This window comes from Candoia aspera, chromosome 14 (assembly GCF_035149785.1).
Source record: "Candoia aspera isolate rCanAsp1 chromosome 14, rCanAsp1.hap2, whole genome shotgun sequence".
NCBI lineage: Eukaryota > Metazoa > Chordata > Lepidosauria > Squamata > Boidae > Candoia > Candoia aspera.
This window is the reverse complement of record NC_086166.1, coordinates 10,548,898-10,573,637: the sequence shown is the minus strand read 5'-3', so window position 1 is coordinate 10,573,637 and position 24,740 is coordinate 10,548,898. Positions and strand designations below refer to the sequence as shown.

At 44.7% G+C, this 24,740-nt stretch overlaps 1 protein-coding gene across 1 annotated transcript; it reads right to left on the bottom strand.

Moving 5' to 3' along the window:
* On the bottom strand, positions 1 to 20,400 carry VRK3 (VRK serine/threonine kinase 3). The gene is made up of 14 exons (XM_063315039.1): positions 20,297 to 20,400; positions 16,302 to 16,429; positions 13,698 to 13,847; positions 11,212 to 11,358; positions 10,300 to 10,352; positions 7,963 to 8,029; positions 6,095 to 6,179; positions 5,592 to 5,694; positions 4,339 to 4,431; positions 3,402 to 3,534; positions 2,444 to 2,564; positions 1,758 to 1,816; positions 1,307 to 1,455; positions 1 to 599 (listed from the first exon to the last, which is right to left on the bottom strand). Exons 1-13 carry the CDS (start codon positions 20,383 to 20,385, stop codon positions 1,307 to 1,309), a joined length of 1,377 nt encoding a protein of 458 aa, XP_063171109.1. The 5' UTR covers positions 20,386 to 20,400; the 3' UTR covers positions 1 to 599.
* Between the last annotated feature and the right edge of the window lie 4,340 nt (positions 20,401 to 24,740).

Sequence of the window (24,740 nt, the reverse complement as noted above, 5' to 3'; positions counted from 1 at the left end):
AATGTTTTGGACTGCACCATACAACTTTTTACTACAAAATCAACAAAGTATACATTGAAAAGGTTAAAAACTTGTATCTCATCCTTCTGCCTGACAAAACACCTTTAAGGTAGCTTGCAAGAGAATAAAACAAACTTTTAAGACACACTAAAGGCAAGATTAAAAACAAAATCAAAGTGGCTATTAATATTTACAATCCTTCCTTTTTTTTAAGGTGCAGCACTTCACATTGGTATTTCGGGTAGCTACTAAAGGCCCTTTATAAATGAAGTTCAAGCAATCACTCAAGTAAATATTCAAAATTCATCTCAGCTGGAATTAATTAAATTCATTACATTATATTCCTGGACAAATCTTTAGGCTATAAAAGGTCACAGGAAGATCCTAACAAATGTTTCCAAGAAAATCACTTTCCCTCTCTATATTAAAAACCAGAGATAAAAAGCAAATACACAACACACACACACACACCCCATGTTGCCAACAAGTGTGATGACATTCCAGCAAGTATGACGGCCAACTCTATTTTTCAAGATCTGCAAAGCCAAATATGATTCCTTCTTGTTCTTTATTTCTCTTCATATTCAACTTTCTGAAAGCTTAAAAGGGGGAAAAAAAACCACGCCCAAAAATGAGTTTTGCAGGGTAAAGGGAACAGATAAGCAATGATAAATTTCTCTCTGCTACCAAAAACATCTAATGAAAGGATAAGCTAGCTGTATTAATAGAATGCAAAGCCTGTGATCGCTAAATATGTCTGAACTAGCCAGGAGCCATTTTGGTGCACAAATGTGCCACAAGCAAAAGGCAAACTTCTGTTACCTTGACAGGCCGTGATCCCAAACTAAGCTGTTTCTGATATCAAAATCTGTGCTTGGTGGTTTTAACTGCCTTTGACACAATTGCTCACAACACATGGGCGGAGAGACTTGTGCGCATGATGAACCATCTGATCGGTCAGTGGGGCAAAAGGTTCATCACTGTTCTCTTCTCTGGCAAATTTAAATTGCCTATTCATTTTCTCCTGCTAAGGGTCAAACTACACATTACACTCCTCGAGCGTTGAGAAAATTTTGCCTGAAAACTGGCTGTTGCAATTCTGCAAGCAAGCTGCTGGGCAAAGCTCTAGTTTGCCTTGGGAGCTTGCTTCCGATACCTCCAGCTATGCTAAGCCCAGAACTGGCCAGCTTTAAGCAAGCTTCTTTTCTTTCCAAGAGGAAATAATACTCTCTTGGACACAAGAATCTGCCACCCAGCAGAGCCCGTGTTGCTCCGTTTGTGGGACTGGAATTAAATCGCAGCTCACCTAGGGTGCTACTCTGAGGTCCACCGAGTCGTAGGCCGATGTTCTCATCAGCTGAAGAGGCGTCATAAATAAAATTCGGAGCTCTTCATAGTTTGGTTTTTCTTCATATTCCAAAGCCATTACTTGTTGCAGGTATTTCTTTACGGATTCTTTAAAAATGAATGAATGAATGAATGAATGAATGAATGAAAGAAAGAAAAAAGAGATCTCCAGGGGTTCCCCAAGGCCTGAAAAATATTTCAAGGGTTCCTCCAGGGTCAAGAAGTTGAGAAAGGCTGCTCTATACTGTCACGACGGGTCATGGAACTGGCTGTGCAAAGTCACGGTTGATATTTCCCGTCCAAAACAACTGTGGAGAGCTGTTGTGAGGACAACCACGGACTAACCCCAGAAGTAGATCTCCAATGAAAACTCGGGCACTAAAATGAGAACAATTCAAACCAGCCTGTACCTGGGAGTGCTCCCCAGCCACAGGACTGTCTTGGATGCTTGATCGTATCCGCTCTGCACCTACAATGGCAGTGACAAACAAGATGAACCGCTTAAACGTGGGAGGTACAGCTGAGAGTTGGGCATTGACAATATACCCCATCCACCCCACTGCCTGCCTTCAAAAGAGAGACAACAAATCTGTCAAATTCTAGCACTTGGAGGAAGCTGGAAGACCTGCCAGGTGGAAGGTCTATAATTTAGGATACGGCAGGAGCATTTCTGATAGATAACTGTCCAGCTTCTGCTTTAACATGACTGGCAAAGGAGAGACCCGGCAGTTCTGTTGTTCGGAGGTAAGCTGAAATCTGCTTTCCCACCACTGCTGCCCTGGGGCTCTCCTCCTACCTTTTGAAGGCCAGGTTGATGCCCCCAAGACAAGGCCTGCCTGATCCTTGCATGACTGACAAGGTGTTCCTAAACATTTATCTGTTAACAGCAGGGATTATTTTTGTCTCCAGTTGCTCCAGGGTGAAGAATAGGGAAGTGTGGAACCAGGAAGAGGGAAGGATAGGATCCCATTATCAACACTCAGTAGCGACTGCAGCCTTTGCTGGCGGTAGCTGAAATAATCGCATTTCTTTTCCCTGAGACCAGGGAGATGCTGACATTGTTCTAAACCTAACTTAGGTGTGCAAGTGCACACACCTCTCTTTTTCCTCCATGACCACGCAGGGATCAGTCAGCTGCGCAGACCAGGGAAGGATTCCACGCAGCCACTTCACCAGACAGTAACCCAAGGATTCAAGGTCACTCCGACGGGATGGTGCTGTGAGGGAACAAACAAACAGATCCCCGTAAGAAATACTGGAAGCAAATTTCCATAGTTACTGCCCCATGGAAATGGAGATGGGATATAGTAAAGTCACTCATCAGTAAACTACCAGTAAACAGTTAACTACCAGTAAACTACCCTTTTTTTTAACCATTGGCTCAGTTTCCCAGTATTTCCAAAGTTGATCTGTCTTAACGTATCTAGCAATTAATGAAGCTCTTCCATATTTTACAGAGCCTCTACACCAGGTTCACAAAGCAACTGAGAACAACCTTCAATGTCACCATCACGTTGTGGGAGAGAAAGCCAGTTTTTCACACCTTAATTGTACGACAGTCACACACCAGAACCATAGTTAATCCATCTCCTTATCTACCTGAATATAGCAGATGATTTGGGGCTCACAGGGTCAGCTACCAGGCTAAGAAGGGGCCAGATCTTGGATAAATATCATCCAGGGTTCAGAGGAACACCACAAGAGCCAAACGGCTTGGTGCTTGGTTACCCTCTATGCGTAAGGCAGGGTTTCTCAACCAGGGTTCCTGGCACCCTCGGGTTCTGCGAAAGGTCACTAGGGCTTCCCTGGGAGATCACAATTTATTTAAAAAATCATTTCAACTTTGGGCAACTTCACATGAAAGTGGTAAGTTTCATTCTTTGAAATGTGAATCCATATATACAGGCCTACCCATGAAACAAATATAATAATTTTGCAACTTCTGGTCTATCTTTGAGCCTGAATGGGCAGGAGTTCCTTCCCCGAGGCCTGAAAAATATTTCAAGGGTTCCTCCAGGGTCAGACGGTTGAGAAGGGCTGGCATAAGGTCTCACCAGCTCCCCTATGGCTGTCCAGGCTGATGAACTCCCAGTTGCCTTCGTGAGGTGTCCGACAGTCATCCCGCTGAGGCACATGTCTTCCCCCAGGGTTGTATCGAAAGGCGAAGCTGTAATCTGCTAAAGTAACCTGAAGGATGTGAAGGAAAAAGAGCAAAAGAGCACCAAACAAGCTATTTCTCTTGCAAGGAAAGGCAGAGAGTTACAGTACCAGCCCATACCAGTTTGCAAGGCATCTGTGACCTTAGCAACAGTCCTAAAATCTCAATCTGGACAGCCAAAAAGGCATTAAGGTCAGAACCAGTTTAACCAGCACCTGTTTGATCATGCCAACCATGTTCCAAAAGGTTCCTTCCAGGGATGACCAAGGAAAATCATCACATTTTTAGCTGTTTTCTTCAGAAAGGAGGAAATCTATTTCCCCCTAATCAGCAACAGCCAGCACCGGTTAGCAGGAGAGTGATATGGGATACAACTTTTGGAGGTGCAAAATAACTGCGCAGTCAGTGGAGACCTGGTTTATTTGCTCTTGGGAAAGCTGGGTCAGCCCTTCAAGGTAGACCAGGTTAGGACGAAGACATCACACGCAGTATCAGACCTCTGTTTTTACTTATTTTTCAAATTTAGCCACCGCCCATCTCCCCCAAATTACAACAACAGAATTCTAACATGGCTTGTGGTGTCTGCCTCCTTCGTTATCCTTTTATTGTATTTATAACCTTAAAAGCTTGACAGTGTTTTCCCATCCCTCCCTTTCATACCAGAAAGAGTCAAGGTGGGTCAGTCTTGAGTTTCTTCCTCACCTACTCCTGTCCTTCTGGGCTAAGCTGATGTTTTTGCACTGGCATCTCCCAGCTACCTCTGTACTCTGTACTCCGCTACAACCTGAGCAGAAGCCCTGTCCCATTCTCCTGCCCACTGCTCCTTGCCTTACCACAGTAAGATCAGCCGGGTTCACATAGATGTTTTCAGCAGCCACATCCCCATGAGTATATTCATTCTCATGAAGGTACTCCAGAACGTCAAGCTAAAGGCAAAGATAAAGGCAGACAGGAAGGGTCAGCAGGGGACATTCCCATTTTCTAGGACTGCTGATCCTGGAATAGTCTTCATAGATGGGAAGTAGTGGGGTGAGGGTGGGAGGAGGCTTTACCACGTGCCCTTTACCCTACCTGACATGGATCTCAAACCTTCTCACCCATCTGATGGCCCACCCATTACTTGCTTAAACAAGACTGGAGCTGAAGGGCACCTGGGGGTGAAGGGCAGCTCCACCAGAATCACAGCCCACGGTCCTGGTTTGTGAAGGATCTCAGGCTCTGATTAACAGCTCAATCCAGTCCTGCTTCCTGGGCAGTTGGGTACAACTTCTTGGAACAGGATGTTACAATTACGAGCAATGTGAACTGCAGAGCTGCACCTCCTCCACCAGGTATTAACCTGAAGGCTGAATCAGTCCTGCAAAATGCCTCTTTGGGGGAAAATAAGTGCTCTCAGCAACAAAAAGAAAGGACTGGATTTGTGTCCAAGACCCCCTTGTTGCAGCAGCATACCATCATCAGACCTGGAACCAGAAAGCAGAACTTTCTGGTTGGGGTTCCCATGTTGTGGAGATCTTTGGATCCCTTCTCTTCTAGCCTTTCAGAAGATGGTCCAAATCATTCTCTTCCACCCTGCTTTTCAGCCCAGAGGACCATTTTGTGTGTGCTGCACATCTGGGGGCATGGCCCTTTCTCGTCATTCCAGCTTTTCCACTTCTTGCTCGACTTACAGTACGTTATTGTGCTGCTGAGTACCACCCAGAATCTGTAGATTGGGGTGGGCCTCCAAAAGTAAATGAAACATCTTCCTTTCTACCTGACCTGAATCAAGAGAACTTTGTGAGAAACCGTGAGCCCTCCAAGGTAGACCAGACCAGAAAACCAAAGTCACACAAGCTAATTTTACTTTTGTTATAAAGTTATAGTAACAGAATCTTGCAAGTCTGGATGCGCCTCTCCGCTCCCTCCCTTGACACTCATGAGAAATATGGAGGGTCATGTCTGAGACGCTTTCTCAGGTTACAGTTTTGCCCGGGATTCAGGTTTCTTTTATCTGACTTAGTAGAGGCTCTTTCTCCTGTCCTTTATTCCTTCTTCCCATTACAGAAATTTCTCCCCCACCCTGTGCCTTCCTGGCTTCCCATACCAGTCTGACTGCAAGCTGCAAAGCAGCTTTTTCTGTCATCTTGTCTCCACTGTCATCCAGGATTGACTGAAGGGATCGACCCAAATCAGGAAAGACCAGGAACCTGCCAGTCAAAGGAGATAATATTGCATGTGAATTGGGCCTCCCATCACAGCTTGCATCAACCCTTGGTCACCCGCTGGTAAAACCCACCAGGAATTAGGGAGGCTAATCACTTATTTTCCAGTGACTTGCCATGTCCTTCTAGACTTCTGAGAACATCTTCTCCCCTGGAGCTAATATATATATGAAATTCAGTATTCCTTAGTAGTGCAGAAGTGTGTAAATCAGGAAGCATTGTAACAGGAACAAAAAGGCTAAGTACAAAATGAGAGCCTTGGGGAGTGACCCAGATTTATTCAAATCAACATGCAACGCATGGAATGGCAACAGAAGGATGGCTTCAGCCAAGGTGTGAGATGGGAGGAGAGTAGAGGTCACACTCCCTTATTGTACAGACTCACCTATAGCTACTGCCATGGAGGCCAAAGCCCACGCATTCAGGTATCCCCAGGAATGGCATTAAATATTGCTTCTTCCATTTCTCCACTGCAGGGAGAGATCAAATGGGACAGTGAGACAGAAGATAAATGGAGGCATTCAGTTCCAAGGTGACTTGGAAGCTGGCCCTGAATTTAAGATGACCTACATCCGACTTGTGCCACCAAGAAGAATGGACAGAAAAAAATAAATGCAAGCAGAGATAAAATTCTTGGGTGATACCCATCTTCCCACGCTGGACTGCTGCTGTTTTTGGAGACAGGTTTTTAAATGGAATCAAGATGGAGACATAAATGCAGGCACAAAGGAGATTTAACTAAGATTGCAGCAAACGTATGAGAGGGCAAATGTTATGTCCCTTCAGCTGCCTGGACAACCCCTAGTTAGTATTCCATCACTCAGCCACTTGATCCATCCAAAATGAAGTTCCAGGAGAGAGAGAGAAACCTCTGAAATTCTTTTGTAATCAAAATAAACTGACTTTACTTCTACAGCAGAGCATCTTTAACTAAGGTGCAAGGGAAAATTGGGGCCTATGAAGTCAGAAGGCCACTAGCATCCCAACACAGCCTGCCAAATGCAGCAGGATCCAATTCCAGAGCTCTCCCCCCCACCCCCCAATAAGTATGCATGCCCATCCGCCCAGAAGTATCTACGCCTGCCAGAACCCACTTGCCAGAAAGTACAGCAGGATTTAAAAAGAAGAATTAGTAATCACTGATTAATGCCAATTAAAAATAATTGCTCACAGGACAACTGCCTGGTTGATAAAATGAACTGATCCCCATTTGCATAAGCCCATCATTCTCCCATGTAGAGAAACACACAAGTACTAACATATTCCCTTCGAGGATTAAAACTACAGAAAGTTTTAAGGACACAAAAGTTTTCTTTGCAAGCCTGCTGGGCCCATGTTCGAATCACCCCATGCTACAGCACCTAAGCTGTGGGGAGTGGTGGGGGGGGGTTCCCTTGGGGAGGGAAGCGGGCAAAGCAGCACCAGCTACTCTGGGGGAAGTGGATCTTCTGGGGGCAACAGAACTGGCCCCCAAAAGATCAACTTCTCCTTTCCCTACCAATGATTCTCATGGGCAGGGCTGCCTTACAGTTTTTGTGGACCCTAGGCACTTAGTGGGCCCCTCCCTCCATCAAAACAATACAGGTAGTCCTTGCTTAACGATGACAATTGGGACCAGAATTTCAGTTGCTAAGTGAAGTGGTCATTAAGTGAATCCAACCCGATTTTTTGTGGCTGTCATTAAGTGAATCACCACAGGTGTTAAGCAACAAAGATGGTGGTTAAGCGAGGACTACCTGTAGCACTCGACATTGTATTTCATGAGTCTCAAGATTTTCTTTGTATTTTTACAGAGAAATAGGGAATAGCAAATAATACAAATATTATCTTGTAATAATAAACAGTGGTTGCCCATTAATTAGGATGTATCTGCATTCTATTCCTTGTGTGTATTTTCAGGGCTGAACGGCAAGGCATGAAAATAAATACCTCTACTTCACTGTTAGTCTTTCTGATTAAAAACAGCAGCAGCAGCAAGATTGTGGGCCCTAGGCACTCTGCCCGTTGTGCCTAATGGATAACTTGGTCCTGCTCATGGGTGAGCAAGAAAAGAAATGGCTTTATCACACTGTAGGAGAATCCGGATTCTCCCCTTGGCAGACACTGAATGGCCCTGAAAATCCATGGCCAAGGACAGATTGGGGACCGACTTCATAGTGGGCCAGGAAAGGGTTGAGGATGGTGTCATGTGTTCATGTCCCCGAGAACCACTTAGAGGGGAGGATGTCCTCTGACCTTTTTTTTTTTTTTTACCTGTGACTTTCTTGGCGGCTCGCTGCAGAAAGTTCTGTTCGTTGTACAGCCTCCCATCTTTAGCATCCTGAGAAAAGAAAGACAATATGTGGCACTGAGGTTCTCTTCGCAGCCTCATTGCCATCTCTTGGACAAGTACAGAAATAGGACGATGTTAATACGGCTTCTCCAACGTCTTTGAGGCAAGTGAACATGCTGATCCAGAGATGGGAGAGAGATTTGCTTAGACTCCCAACGGAGACCAAGAAACCAGGAGAACTGCACTAGATCTCCCAATGAGCCATAAGGAACAGGTATAGAATAAGGAACAGCGTAACAGGTATAGAATTTCTCCCTACAGCAAAAAGGGAAATGTTCTACAGTCCGGAACAAAATTTTAAAAATGTATAAATTGTTCATGGATGATCATCTCAATATATGACTACTGCAGTGAAATTATTATATGCACAAAGATGGAAAGATTGGGCATTACCCACCATGGAGGAAAGGTTGGTGAAGATGATGGAACTTGCCAAGATGGCTAAACTGACTTCTTTGATGAGAAAAAAACCAACAACTGCATTTATTGCTGACCAGAAACCCCTTACAGACGTTTTGCATGAAACAGAAAAAGATGAACTTTTGATTTGTGGTTTTGATGATTAGAAAATATTGGATAATAGAAAGAAGTGTTTTTTTTGTAGCCATAGAGTAAGAGATAAATTTCACACTTGTATTTGTTGCAAAGGAAACTGGAAACTTTTCCTATTTCATCTTTTTTTTTTTGCACGTTTCTCTCTCTCTTTCTTTCTCTTTACTTTGTATTAGTTCTTGTCAGTTTTTATCTTCTTTTTAAAACTTTAAATAAAATTTATGTGTGTGTGTTTGTGTGTAGCAGCTGGATAGCATGGTGGTTAGAGTGCCACTTTTGGAGCTGGAGACCAGGGTTCAAATCCCAGCTGATACCTACCTTACCAGTAGGGGTCCTTGAGCAAAGACCCCCTAACACTTCCCCTGCCTACCTCAAATAGGAGTGACACAAATTACCAGAGTCATGCTGCCTCGGACGTTGCTCGGATTAACAAAGTGCACGTCGGATGTTGAGGAACCAGGACAATCTGATGATAAGTGGGCTACTGGAACAAACCAGACATGGACAAGATAAGAGAACCTGGAACTGATGGAATGCTACTACAGTAGACCTAATGAGAAGGGATATATGACTCCCAAGCTGGCTCCAACAGATCCCAGGAGCCACATCAGAGCTTTCCGTCTGGAAGAGTGCAGGGCTAGGAACAGCTGAGATCCTGCGCAGAACCCTCAAACTCCCAGGCCTCTGGCAGAGGACCCGAGGTTAAGGAAGACATACACCACCGATAGGGGTGAGAAAGGAACTTTTAATATTTATGTAGCGTCAAGGGCTTTATTTGCTTCAGAGTGGCTGTTCAAATACAGCTGAGGCTTTCCAATTCTTCCAAAAGAAAACAAAGCCAGATTTAGGTACTAATCTGACTCCTGCAACCAAAGAAATTCTCGCTTGTACGCCAATGAAATCCAATACAGTGAAAAGGCTCCATGTTGGGGACAAGGCTATTCAATGGGGTGACATCACTGACATAATTCCTATTAAAAGACCCTTCTTTCAGACTCAGAACCGACAGTTTGGGATTGGCACAATTCCTTGGAATTGTTTGTACCCTTTCTCTGGCCTAAATCTGCCTCAATCCCTTGAGTGATATGCAATCCAACTCATAATTCCTGGAATTTACCAAGTTAAAGTACAAGGCAAATCTCTCCTATCTTTTATGCATTTCATGTGTCTATCTTATCTTTTCCTATGGTTCTCAATTTTCTTGCTATTTTTTAAATTTTATTTTTTTAATATAATTTTATTAAAGTTTTTAAAAAAGTATATAAAAACGAACACAAATTAATATAAAACAAGGAAGAGAAATCAAACAGAAGTGCAAGAAAGGGGGAAAAAGGAAAGAAAAAAACAGAAAAGAAAAAAAGATATAAAGGAGTCACTTCTGATTTTCTTTACAGCAGTTATAAGTACAATTATAAATTTGCCTCTTACTTATGGTTACAACACACCTCTCTTCTTTCTATAATCTGTTCTGTTTAATCGTCAAAATCATCAATTAATTTTTTCCCCCTCTTTCACGCAAAAGGTCTGTAAGGGGTTTCCAGTCAGCAACTAATGTGTCATTTTTAAAATTTTAGATGTATATAAAACGTTGATCAATGACAGTAATAAGCATGAACATGACCTCTCCTATCTTTAGGAAGCTGAAAACCCGGTTCTGGTATTTGGACACGTTCCATGTCACATCTAACCTGGAAACTAGAACTTACCAGTTTGAGCGTATATTTGTGCTTTGGTGAGTAAACTTCAGACCGTGATCTAGCTGTGGAAAAATAAAATCACAAATTGACAGCGAATGCAAGAGAGATGCATTTAGGCCCTTAAATATGCAGGACCTAACACTGCTTAACAGTTCCATAATCCTTCACTTCCCTTGGAAAAAAATTGGAAATATTGACAGTTTTTCTGCATACACCTTCAGCTTATTTTAAAGATCCAAAGTTTTTGTAGGTTTAAACAGGCTCAAACTCTGGAGCAAGGAAGAACTTGGATCTTGTGGGTTGTAAGCGCAGGAGTTCAATTTGGCATGCTGTTCAAGACTTTGATGCAGAGATCCTGGAAAGGATGGCTCATTGCTGGTTAACAAACCATGAAAATAAGTCAGGATCATATCCTTCATGAAACACTGTATTCCCTTGGTTATCTGCATAATAGATTGACTAAGGAGATGCTTGGATGAAGGAACTCCTTCTGGCCAGCGTTCTTTGGATATGAGAACTTCATACAACGACAGCAAGAGGTTGTAGGAAAGGGTTGGGATCAGATTATGCCTCAGTTGTCAGCAGCAAATTTCCAATGTTAGGGGGAAAGGATGACTTATGCCTTTATTGACCTACTTACTCGGGCCACCTAAATCCACAAACTCCCTTCCAACCATACGATTCTAGGACTCCAAATAGCTAATAATTCCTGCTTCCAGTCATGAAGATTAAACGATAGTAAGGGGAAGGCAATGGCAGACCACCCCACTCTATAGTCTGCCACGAAAACATCGTGAAAGCAGCGTCTCCCCAAAGGGTCAGACATGACTCGGTGCTTGCACAGGGGACCTTCCGCCTTTCAAGAAATCAACAGCTCAAAGGCATTAGCGTATCTCCCCACAACATGATCACCCTGGATACCTTTGTACATCAGCCCACGGTCGGTCTGGCTCAGAAGCTTGCAAAGCACCCACTCTTCCTTATTCAGGTCTGTCAAGATTTCACCTTCTGGGAGAACTTTCACGCAAGAACATCTGTCCTTCTTTGGTGATCGCGTAGCCACCTTTGCTTCAAAGGAGAGATGACTTCTGCTTATTTCGACTGATAGCCCAAGGCATTACGAGCACAAATGCTTCTATTCAACCAAGCCCAACCACCCAAAAAAGATCTTGGGGCCCCTGAGGAGATCCAAGTTTGTGGAATTCTCCACCCATCATTTAAGTATTGCCCATATCAATGCCAACTGCTATCCTAGTAGACATCCTACTCCTCTTGTTACTTAGCTTGCTTTGACAGAGGGGAAAGCAAGTGAGATTCCTCAGTAAAAGATATTTTCTGCAGAATTACGTTGGGCATTTTAACGGGCTGTGAGAGTAACCCCGAGGAACAGGGGGAAGAGCTGCAACCAACTCAATAGTTAAATAAGAGAAATCTGGGTCCAAAGCAGAGCTGTAACCTGAGAAAGTATCTCAGACATGATCCTCCCTAGTTCTCATGAAGATTGGGGGGGGGGGGTGTACATTCTGTCAGCCTTCCCAGGTAGACCAGACAGGAAACACGACCAGATGAGCTAATTCTACTTTATTGTAAGGCTACATTGACAGAATCTTGCAAGTCTGAAAGTACAATTCTCCCACCTTCCATTTTACAGCCAAGAAACTAGGGAGGGTCCCTTCTGAGCCTCTTGCCCCATCCGCTATCTAGCTGCGGGCTAAGCCATCTCTTATCTGACCATTCTCTAGTCAGCATCTCCGGGCCCCGTCTCCCAAGGCCTTTCCCACATACCAGTGCACATTCAGACTTGCAAGATTTTGTTACTGTAACCCTATAATGATAGTACTATTAGCATTCATGACTTTGGTTTCCTAGTCTGGTCTACCTCAAAGGGTTGACATTTAGATGCAGCGGCCATGTTCTTTCAGTAACAGACCTATGAATCTTCATGGAAGATGCTATACCAACTGAGGAGGAAGGATCTGGTTTGAATCTCACCTCTGCCAAGGAATCACTAACTTAGTCCCCCATCCTACCCCGAATCTCAACCTACCCCGAATCTCAAATGCAGGGATATTAACATTCACCTACCTCACAAGACCAGTGCCATTTTTGTTTATTTATTTTGTATGGTTAATAAGCCACCTTAAACCAAGTTGCAGGAAGTCAAAAGGAACCAGAAACACTCCTGCCATCTCAGGGAAATGCAAAAAGAATTAAGATCGCATTGCTCATGCGGATTCACAGATCTCCCTCGCTCAAGACCTGCCAGAAAAGCCAGGTTTTTATCGTAACACAATAGTATGCGCTACAACATATATTAAGACTTGGCTTTCATCCCAGGCCTGGGCTTAATGTACTTCTGGGGCTCTTGTTGTGATTTGCTGTTACTGTAATGATTGTTTCAGTCTGGGCTGTCTGTGTTGTTTTGTTTTTAACTGTTTTTACTGTGTTTTGATTTTGTAAGCTGCCCAGAGTCTGCTGGAGTGGGCAGTTATAACCAATTAAAAAATAAAATTAAAGCGGTGGCGCTGCGGGTTAAACCGCTGAGCTTGCCGATCGGAAGGTCGGCAGTTCGAATCCGCGTGACGGTGTGAGCACCCGTTGCTAGTCCCAGCTCCTGCCAACCTAGCAGTTCGAAAACATGCGAATGTGAGTAGATTAATAGGTACCGCTTCAGCGGGCAGGCAACGGCGTTCCGTGTAGTCATGCCGGCCACATGACCACGGAAGTGTCTTTGGACAAACGCCGACTCTTCGGCTTTGAAACGGAGATGAGCACCGCCCCCTAGAGTCGGACATGACTGGACTTAATGTCAAGGGAAACCTTTACCTTTACCTTTAAAATAAAGTAAAATAAAATAAAATAAAATATAAAATTAGAATATACAGGTGCTTTAAGCAGTGGTATAAAGAACCACATAAAAGCTAAGTATTACCTTCAGTATAATTAAAATACCCATCCAGATGAGCTCCCTATTCAGTATTTGGGAGAGTTTTTCAATAATTATTTTCAGGCCTGAATCAAGCTACCGCAGTGTAGAGGAGGATGCGGATCAGCCATGAAGCTCAGACAATGAACTTCAGTCGGTCACTGCTTTCATCTGTATCCTACTGAAAAGGTGTGATTTTTTAAAAAACCAAAACTGCTGAGACATACTGCTGAGTTCTTCAGCAGAACGGTGAAGAGAGGGGAGAAATATTAAAAACAGAGCAGAGGTTGAACAGAAATAGGGAGGGGACACTATTAAGTGCAGGCTATGGAAGTCAAGGCGTACGATAAATAAATAGTGGCATCGTTTTGGTCCTCAGACCTGAAAGTCAGAAGAAGAATCTGTGATCCAGCCATCGCTACCAGTTCAACAGGTCACATTCCCTGCATCGCTAATCCCGGCCACATCCATAAATCCTTACCTTTCGCCTTTGGAGAAGCGGATGCTGTTGAGCTCTGCGGAGAAGCTTGTTTAAGCGGGGTTGAAGGTACTCCCATCTCTGGAAAAACTATCTGCACCTTTTTCTTTTCGGGCAATTGTGGCAGCTGAACCTGGACGTCCTGATTCAATTCTGAGCAAGAGACGAGACAATGTGGTTGGAGTGATGTCCGCAGCTGAGCCCAACGCCAGCCACATGCTGCAGGCTCGAGCGACTGTAAGGCATTGCTGTGGGCGGGTGAAGGGGCCAGTCACCTCTCTGCCCACAGTGGCAGCCAGAAGGTACGGGTGGTGGCACAGGCATGGCAAGCCACGAAGACCCCGTGTAAATTGTGACTCTGTCGTGCCAAGGACGTTGATTAAGTAATTGGTGCCATGATGTCATGGCCTGTGTGATGAGCATCCCAGGGGCAGGGGAAGTGACCATCTTAGCTGATTTCCTGACCAGTTTTGAATTCATCATCTCCATGATGTCATCCTCCTTTCTGATGCGAAAGATGGGAAAAAGGAGGCATGATAAAGCAGATGAAATGGATTTTTGTGTAGAAACCTGAACTCAGAACCCTGAGCAGAATCCTGAACGAAACACCCTGGTTCTTGTCTGAGATTTGTGACTTCTTCTACCACCCGACCCTGTCCCTGTAAAGTCACTCTCTCTGACACTGTTATCTAAGGTAAAGGTAAAGGTTTCCCTTGACGTAAAGTCCAGTCGTGTCCGACTCTAGGGGGCGGTGCTCATCTCCGTTTCAAAGCCTTGGAGCCGGCGTTGTCATAGACACTTCCGGGTCATGTGGCCAGTATGACTCACGGAACGCCGTTACCTTCCCGCCGAAGCGGTACCAATTAATCTACTCACATTTGCATGTTTTCGAACTGCTTGGTGTGCAGAAGCTGGGACGAGCAACGGGAGCTCACCCCGCCGCGCGGTTTCGAACCGCCGACCTTCCGATCGACAGCTCAGCGGTTTAACCCGCAGCGCCACCGCGTCCCTTTTGACACTGTTATCTACCTGGCAGTAAATCCCATAGAATTCAAGTTAAGATGCCATTGGAATGGATGATTATTAATTTCTATTTCTGCCTTCCCTTCAGAAACTCAAGGTGGCAAAAGTATTTGGAATTGCTCTGTCCCTTACTGAATCCGTAAGTAAGCCAAAGGCCTTGATTATAAGTAGCAGAGATGGTAATCTGTAATTGTGTAAGAGTACTAAATGAAACTGGGATTTATTTATTTACTACATTTTTATACCGCCACAGTCCGCAAACATTCAGGATCTCCGGTCAAAGTTTAACTTCTGCTTAATCTTTGCCCCCTTCTGCTCTTCTAATCCTCCCTCTTGAAACTGCACTCCGTTCTAGAAATGGTCCTTCAGATTTTTTTCTACATCAACAGCAGACATTATGGCTAGGCTGCTAAGCCAACTGGTGGCTCACGTTTTGGGGGCTTATTTTATCTGTGAACCCAGTCCTTGTGGCCTAAAAATCATGGTTTATAGCTTAAGTTGTGTGAGCCTAGCCGATTGCGGTTTACTCAACAAACCATAGTTAAGCATGTAGGAATATAGCTGTAGCACACTTCTACATTTCAGTTCTGCTCAGTAGAAACTAAGGTCAGGCAGAAAAATCCTGCTGATTTACAGGTAGTCCTCCCTTAACAACCATTCGTTTTGTGACAATTTGGACTTATGATGGTGCTGAAAAAAAAAAGACTTGTGACCAGTCCTCACACTTACGACCTTCACAGTGTCCCGTGAAGTCAGGTAATCATGATTTGGGTGCTTGGCAACTGGTTCGCATTTATGACTGTTGCAGTGTCCCGTGGTCATGCGATTGCCATTTTTGACCTTCCTGGCCAGCTTCTGGCAAGCAAGATCAATGGGGAACTGTGTGATTTGCTTAACGACCACATGGTTTGCTTAACGCCTGTGCTGATTTGCTTACAAAAAAGGGTAATAAAATCAGTTTGGATTCGCTTAATGACTGCTTTGTTTAGCAACTGAAATTCCGGTCCCAATTGTGGTCGTTAAGCGAGGACTACCTACACTATCATTATACCAGGGCCAAGTGGTAGAAACCAGGAGCAAAGGCCCTCTCCCTTTTTTAGCCACAAGATTATTCTGTTTAGCTTCCAGATCAGTGAGTGTCATGTTCACTGATTCAATGTAGTGTATACATCATAACGTTTCCCATGTCATGGCATTGACGCGCGTTTCTGTTTGGGAGGGAGCTGCTGTGAGACCTTGTACCAAGCTGTGTGTGTGAAATCAGTACAATGGAATGTGTTTGGGTTATGTTCTCTGCTCAAGGCCTTTTCCCGCAGACCATCAGAAACCGTTAGGAGCACCTGGGATTGTGAACTTGAGAAGATTCTAATGGGGGGAGGGATCTCATTTGCACCGAGGGTTTTTAGCTTGAATTTGGCGCGCTTTCATCATTCTCAGCTTTCTCTGTGATCCTGCATACTATTCTTTAATAAATCAGATATCTTTGAATTCCTGCTCATGAGTCTGATGGTGTTTTAGAATAGGCAACCATTACAGTGAGACTTCTTGGACTCCAACTAGTCACATTTGATGAACTTCACATACCTTTCAGAGAAGGAGACGGAGTGATCTGCATCGGCTCTTCTTGAAACGGCAGCTGGCCTCCACAGGCAGGACAGAACTTAAAAATTTCCTCTACTTTCTGTCCACATTGCGGACAAAAATTGACCATCCTGGGAAAAATCATGGAGAAGGAAGAAATAATCGATGCATACCAGAAAGCTGGACGTGCCCAAACAAAAAGTAGATTTTAATATATATTGGCTAAGTGCAACAGTAAGCTCCCTTTGAGTCTTTGGTCACCTAACTTTTATTTTAATAAGACGGAGAAAAGCAGAAATCCATATAACTGAAAATAAAAGGAGGAAGGGCATGACAACACTCACTTTTTAAAAAATGTCCCAAGGCTCCTTACAACTTTAAAATAACTACAAATTATATTTGTTCATTCTCAGTATTCTCTGTGTGTGCTTCTCGTCCTCACCGTCAGGCCTGAAACATCTGCAGAAGACAAGCAAACTCGAGAACGCCAAGAACCCAAGAATTCTACCCTGACCTACAAATATTTTCCACCATGGCAAATTATATTTGCTACTTACAATTGCTAACACACAATCAATAGTGGTTAAAAAAAATATTTCTGGAGAAACCTTTGGGTTCAGGAGCTTTCTAAAATATAGTGGGGTAAGACCAAACAGGGCCTTTGTAGGCATTGACACCTAGACCAGTACATATTTTATACAAAACAATGGTGCTGGTTTGTTTGATTTTGGCTTAGTATCTTTTGCTAAGCCAAACAACTGTATTTCATTCAATTAACTATGGTTAAGCAAAGTAAGGGCTTAATTACATCTGGAGATCTGCAGGCAACCATTGTCCAGACGCCTTCAACTTTCTTTCTCCCACTAGAAGATAAAACATCTATACCCAGTCTCGTGATTTTGAAAAACATCCCAGGAATTGTCTTTCCCCATTCCCAAACCTACAAAAAAGAAATCCACATTTCCACTATTATGGTTCTCGTAATGTTATCAATTTTCATCTTGCCCTGTCCCTAGTTCTCATTTTCCATCTCCAGAAATCTCCAAGGAGTCCTGCCAGGGATGGATGACCATTCAGAGCCTGTAGCTGCATCAGTGCCATTATTTCAAGCCAAATGTCTCCAACCAAGACTCAGAAATTCTCTTTTTTTACATATCCTACCTCTAAGTCTTGGTATTAAGGAGAGGATTTTAAACTAAGGTTCATACGAAACTTCATCCAAAAACTGACATTGCGCCAAGGGTTTTATTTTAAATTAGTAAGTCACTTTAGGGTCCTACACCAACGTAGGTTTTTTTGGTTAAATAGGAAAGAATCAGTCAAATGAAACAAAGCATTCAAACAGGCAGGAACAGCAGAAAAATAAAAGCAGAAAAGTGTAAAAGCTAATACTTTTACATGCAGTTGTTTATCTTATGGGTCCCCCCCTCCCAAAAAAGGGGAAGAAAACAGGGCTGAGCATCAACACATCCACAACAGCCTTACTCAATTCTCCAAAGATTTTTAGAACTTAACAACTTTTCAGTCCTGAGGCCTATGTGCTGTGCTGTCCTATGCAGTATTATACAGCTGAGATCTTCAGTTCACATTCTATTTTGACCCTAATATTCCATCAATAAATAAATCAAGCAGGAGGATAGAAACCCGAAGTTTCTTGAAGAATTGTAGACTCTTTAAATATCTCATCCTGAACCATTTAACCAGCCCAAATCATGGTCAGTCCTGCGAATTATGGAACAAAACAAGTCATACCTTAATTTTTTTAGGATGAACTGCAAAGAAAATGTTTATTTCTCTCATCCCATGATTTTGCTGCCCCCTGCTACTTTGGATTGGTTGGATCAGCTATTTTAAATCTTGTTATTTTGATATCCAACCATTTTGATAGTTCCCCATTCATTCAGAAGCCAGCCCAAAGCTATTTGTGATCACGACAAATTTGAACGTGTCACAACCAAACCTATTGCAAAGCTAAACAACAACAGGCAGCATAAAATTATCTTCTTTTGAAAAACACACAGGCTCATTTTGGGGGTTTTCTGCTGCCCTCTCAAAACATCTATTTTGACAATCAAGGTGCAATTTAATCAAATGTATTTTGAATTCTGTAAAAATATGAACACGGTACATCCAAAGTCCATCATGCTTTAAAAAATCTACTATGGGCCAAGTTTTCAAGGTATTAACAGCCTGTAACTGTCCTGTTTTGATTTAAAATGTGTATTTTCAGTTGGCTATTTATTTTGTTTGTTGCAATTGTTGATACGTACTTATTTGCCTTTAGGGTTGTTATTTTATTACACTCACAAGGAGTTTAAGGTAACAGATACGCAGACACAGACATAGACTCTGTCTTCACAACATCCCTGAAAGTTACAACACAACCATTTTGAATGGTAGGTCCAGCACTCAAATCTGGTGTCCCCAAGACATTGGGGGCTATTACGTTCCATCAGGCCCAGGACTTGATGGCTCTGCTGGGGATGATGGGAGTTCTAGTCCAAACAGATCTGGGGATGCCAGATTAAGGGGGAGGCTGCCCTAAGCCCTGTAGAACCTTAGCCAACTTTAGCCCTAAGAAGAGAAAAAGTCATTAAAATAGGAAATGCAGGTATCACAAAATCCTAGGGTTAGAAGGGAGCTTAGAGGTCACTTAGCCCCACTTTTTGCTCAGTGCACGATCGATGAAAGCATCGCGGACGGATGAGGCCCTGGCTTCTGTCTGAAAACCTCCTGCAAAGAGTGTTCCCCACTTCATGTGGCAGCCTGTTCCACCGGCTCAGAGCTCCCACGGTCAGGAGCTCCTGAACTGGCTTCCTTGGAGTGTTAGCCCCTTGGTGCCGGCCTTGCCCTCTGGGGTAACAAAGCCCATCCCTCTTCTATGGGGCCAACCTTTCAGCTGCCCAACATGGGTGCAGTAGCCCACCCAAGCCCACCGCCCTCACCTGCAAACCCTTTCCCATCACCCACCTCTCCCCCATGTATCTTGAGCCGGATCAAACCGCAGTTGCCCCCACCCAGATGGCTAGACTTCAACTCCCATCATTCCCAGCCACTGTGCCCCAGGAACAGAGGACCCTGCACCAGCCATGCAGAGTCTAAGATGATGGGAGCTGTACTCTTGCCATGTCAGGGGGCACCGATGGCTGAGGACCATGGAAGGGGGGCTCCTGGGAATATAGGACTAATACTCATCCGGGGATACAAGGCTGAGTAGGGAAGGGTCCTGGGCACATGGGCACAGAGGTGGACTGGCTGATTAAATTTGCACACCACCCATCTCATTGTGCCACTGTCTCTGAGCGGCTCTGGCCTCTGGAGAGCAGTAAAGGTCAGGGCAAAGGATTATGGAAGGGGATGTCATGAGTTAGGATGGCGAGCAGGGGGCTCCCATCCAGACTGTAAAGCGCATGCGTAGCACTGAGGAATTGGGCAGCCATTCCAAGAGACACAGATCGGGCCCCGGTTATATGTCTGGGTTTTTCCCACGCTTCTTCAGTTTGTTAGGATTCCTGTTAAGTACTAGCAATAAATATTAGAGACCAGTTCCTTGTTCCTTGTCTCAGCGTGGTTCCTGGTTGTTAGGACAGGGGGGGTCCTGACTGAGAGCACCGTGGGCTGGGGATGCTGAGAAGTGTGATCCTGGGGACATGGGCACAGAGGCTCTGGCCTGTGGAGCGAAGTAAAGGTCAGGGCGAAGGATTATGGAGGGGGGGGGGTCCTGCCTCAGACCACCGTGGGCTGGGGATGCTGAGAAGTGTGATCCTGGGGACATGGGCACAGAGGCTCTGGCCTACGGAGAGCCGTAAAGATCGGGGGCGAAGGATTATGGAAGGGGGGTCCTGCCTGAGAGCGCCGTGGGCTGGGGATGCTGGGAACCGTGATCCTCGACCCCAGCGCCAGGGGCGGGGGGCAGGCTCATGGGCCCGGGGCTCCGGCCTGTCCAGCGGCCTACCGACCGGGCGAGGGGCGACGGGAGGCGCGCCCCGCCTACCCACCTGGCTGCGGCCCCGCGCGCCCTCTTGGCGACCGCGCCGCCCTTCTCGGCCGGCGGCGGCCCCTTCCGAGCCCCTCGGACGGCTCTCATGGCGGCGGCGAGTTTCGCTTTCGTTCCTCCCCCGCCCCTGGCCACGCCCCCGGCCGGGTCGGGAGACTTCCAGGAGATCCGGGGGGGGGGAAAAGAGTCCCGTTTCCTAGCGGGCAGCTGGTCTTCCCAGCTCGATGACCGACGCGTGCTATTTTCCTTTGTTTACACCGAGCCAGAGACTCCGATTTATTGCGGCGCGCTTCGAGAGCGACCGTGCAGCCAGGCAGGCTTCGCGGTCGCTCTTTTTCAGGCTTCTCTGCTGGGCGGCGGCTCCTGGGCTCTCCCATGGTGAGATGGGTTTTTTTCTATTTATTTATTTTTCCTTCTTTTCTGCGCTATTTTTTAAAATTCTTTTCTTGTTTTAGTTTGTATCTTTTTAATTGTAATGCTTAATAAAATTTGAAAAAAAAAAACCAAGCAGAGAAGATTGATAGGTATGTTTTTTCCCATGGACCAGGCAATACCCAGTGAGCCACCAGGGGGCAATGTGTCCTATGGCTGACATTAAGAAGGTAAAGGTTTCCCTTGACATTAAGTCCAGCCCTGTCGGACTCTAGGGGGCGGTGCTCATCTCCGTTTCAAAGCCGAAGAGCCAGCGTTTGTCGGTAGACGCTTCCGTGGTCATGTGGCCAGCATGACTACACGGAACGCCCCATTGTACCTGCAGTACACCTGTGAGCCACCAGGGTTATTTGTTTAGTTGCTTCCGACTCTTCATGACTTCATGGACCAGCCCACGCCAGAGCTCCCAAGGATTAAGCTTAATGTTAAATACATTCCCACATCTCCCCCTTGTTAAGCCCCAAGCCAGCCACCTGGAGCAGTGTGCCCTATGGCTTCCATTTGTTGTTTGTTCTGTTGCTTCTGACTCTTTGTGACTTCATGGACCAGCCCACGCCAGAGCTTCCTGTTGGTAGTTGCCACCCCCAGGGACGAGTCTGTCCCCTCTAGAATGTCATCCATCCATCATGCCCTTGGTCGGCCCCTCTTCCTTTTGCCTTCCACTCCCTAGCATCAGCATCCTCTCCAGGGTGTCCTGTCTTCTCATTATGTGGCCAAAGTATTTCAGTTTTGCCTTTAATATCAGTCCCTCAAGTGAGCAGTCTGGCTTTATTTCCTGGAGTATGGATTGGTTTGATCTCCTTGCAGTCCAAGGCACTCTCAGGATTTTCCTCCAACACCACAGCTCAAAGCATCTATCTTCCTTCGCTCAGCCTTCCCTATGGTCCAGCTCTCGCAGCCATATGTTACTATGGGGAACACCATTGCTTTAACTATGCGGACCTTTGTCGTCAGTGTGAGGCATCTGCTCTTAATTATTTTATCAAGATTTGTCATTGCTCTTCTCCCAAGGATTAAACATCTTCTGATTACCTGGCTGCAGTCAGCATCGGCAGTAATCTTTGCACGTAGAAATACAAAGTCTTTCACTGCCTCTACATTTTTTCCCTCTTTTTGCCAGTTATCAATCAAGCTGGTTGCCATAATCTTGGTTTTTTTGAGGTTTAGCTTCAGGCCAGCCTTTGCACTTTCTTCTTTCACCTTCATCATAAGGTTCCTCAGTTCCACTTCGCTTTCAGCCATCAAAGTGGTATCATCTGCATATCTGAGATTGTTAATGTTTCTTCCAGCGAGTTTAACTCCAGCCTTGGATTCCTCAAGCCCAGCACGTCGCATGATGTGTTCTGCGTACAAGTTGAATAGGTAGGATGAGAGGATACAGCCCTGCCGTACTCCTTTCCCAATCTTAAACCAGTCCGTTGTTCTGTGGTCTGTTCTTACCGTTGCCACTTGGTCATTATACAGATTCCTCAGGAGGCAGACAAGATGACTTGGTAACCCCATACCACCAAGAACTTGCCGCAATTTGTTATGGTCCACAGTCAAAGGCTTTAGAATAGTCAATAAAACAGAAATATTTTTCTGAAACTCCCTGGCTTTTTCCATTATCCAGTGGATATTGGCAATGTGGTCCCTAGTTCCTCTGCCTTTTCTAAACCCAGCTTGTACATCTGGCAATTCTCACTCCATGAATTAATTCTATTATTATTATTATTAATTGAATAACTATTAATGGCTGCCATTACTTTGCCCTATATTCCTCATGGAACCTGCAGTACACCTGTGAGCCACCAGGGGCAGTATGTGCTGTAAAGTAAATGCATTCCCCTATTCCCTCTGATATTCTTTATTACTGTACCATATTTTCACTATGGGGCTTGTCATGTCTGTGAACCAAGCCACCAGGGGGCAGTATGTCCTTTAATTCCAACACACTGCCCTATTTTTCCAGTCAGGCCTGGAATCCCCAATGAGCCAACAGGGGCAGTATGGATATTTCAGGCTCCATAGCTTCTTTAGGCTAATGTACAGTATTTATTATATAGAACATATCATCCCCTGGTGGCTTCCTGGGGTACTGCAGGCTCAATTGGGGAAGCAGAGCAATGCATTTATTATAAAGGACACAGAGTACTACTCTTTGGTGGCTCACTTGGGTATGGCAGGTACTCCAGTAAGCCCCAGGGGCAGTATGTCCAAAACAGTTGGTAGTACACCCTATAGATTCAGTACATTGCCTTATATACCCCACTGAGCTGACAGTACTCCAGTCATCCAAGTTATATTGCACTCAGTTGCAACCAAGCCATTACAGCATTGGCTGCCTTGTGGTTTAGTGTTGCACAGACCCAGCTATGGTGGCTTATAAACCCATTTAGGCACAGGGTAGCATGCAAACACATTTGGGCTACATAGCAGTTAATCATGGCACAGTTTAGCATGACCTTTCTGGTTCCAGATGTGTAAACTGCTGTGATTAATTTATCCATCCTGTTAAAGATGTTGGAGGGGGGCTTCAAAGCAGGATCTAAAATGATGCACCATAAGGAGTCAGGAATTTGTATATAAAGTTTGTTTTTATATAAAAAAAGTCACTAGCCAACATGAACTGTCATTAACATCAGTCCCTTAAAAAAAAAAAAACCTCATTGAGCAGGTCCAGTATTTCTCAAATTCATGCAGTCTTCAACACAACCCTTTTTAAATCTTGGCATATAGTTTATAGAGGCTTAATTCCCTGAAAAAAAATTTTTTTCCCAGACCCCAATTGGACAATACAGCATACAATTAAATCCATTATATCAGCACCTATTGGTCACATATTGTGACATGTAGAAGTGGTCAATTTCTTCAATGATCATTCAGGCCCACCTAAGATGCCTTGTTACTTATTTGACAACGCGTGGGCTAGAGAACTGGACCACACTGAACCTGTTATTTTTTTAAATAATTTCTAGCCTCCCATTTAATTGATTAACACAGGCTTCATTTCCATCATCTGGGTCATAAGGCCTGCCTGTATCCGCTCTGCTCCGCGTACGCTGCGGCCATCATGGTTGTGGGGCAACTGGACACAATGGGCTTGCATTTTTAGGCCAAAAGGAACATGTAAAATCAGAGAGAGAAAGGGGGCAGGGGAAGAGAAGAATGAGAAAAACAGGATTACAAAAGGAACACTGAGGAAAGAATCAGTTAAGAAACAGTGTGCAGACTGAAGGGACAGGATGCATTTCCTAAATAGCTTTATGACACTGGTCCATGGGGCATATTATTATGAACAGAAAGACAGGAAACATCATCAAATACGTAGGAAAAGAAAATACTGGTAAACAACTGTGTCATGTTCTCCAATGAATTGCAAGATCCACTGTCCTAAAGCAGTGTTTCTCAACCTCAGCAACTTTAAGACGTGTGGACTTGCTGGCTGGGGAATTCTGGGAGTTGAAGTCCACACATCTTAAAGTTGCCGAGGTTGGGAAATGCTGCTCTAGAGCACCCTTCTCCAACCTGGTGCCCTCCAGGGGGTAGCCCGGGGATTTGGAAAATGGTGTCACATTAGGAAAAGCAATTTGAGAGCAACAAAAATTTTAAAAGAGGTAGTATCTGCCCCCAGCACCCGACACAAACGAAATAAGGCCACAGAAACAGGCCAAGTTGCCAAGAAAACATTGCTCCCCACCCTCCCAAGATGAGGGCTGGACTAAAACATTCAGCCCACTTTTACTAATATTTGCATATCCATCAAGGAGATGCTTGCATTTTGGAAGATGGCCAAGGATCTGTCTTTTTTAGTGTGCCTAATCCCCTCACCTTCGTTTCATTGATAAGTTGCTCTAACAGTCAGAGGAAGGAAGATCTATTCAATCGAGGATAGCCTTTGAATTGCTAAAATAAATGGGGTTAGGACTAAGCCACGCATGACACTGGGCATTAACCAAGATTTACTTGGTAACCTTATTTGGCACACAGGCAAACCCAACATATACTAGGAAGACCATGGTTTAATCTGGAGG

Excerpts from the sequence above, each read along its gene's own strand:
- VRK3 (XM_063315039.1), bottom strand. The coding sequence starts at position 20,385 with ATGAGAGCCGTCCGAGGGGCTCGGAAGGGGCCGCCGCCGGCCGAGAAG. Across the intron at positions 5,695-6,094 it reads CTCCATGGCAGTAGCTATAG|GTTCCTGGTCTTTCCTGATT; the intron begins GTGAGTCTGTAC and ends TTTGACTGGCAG. Across the intron at positions 2,565-3,401 it reads GGACAGCCATAGGGGAGCTG|CACCATCCCGTCGGAGTGAC; the intron begins GTGAGACCTTAT and ends GTTCCCTCACAG.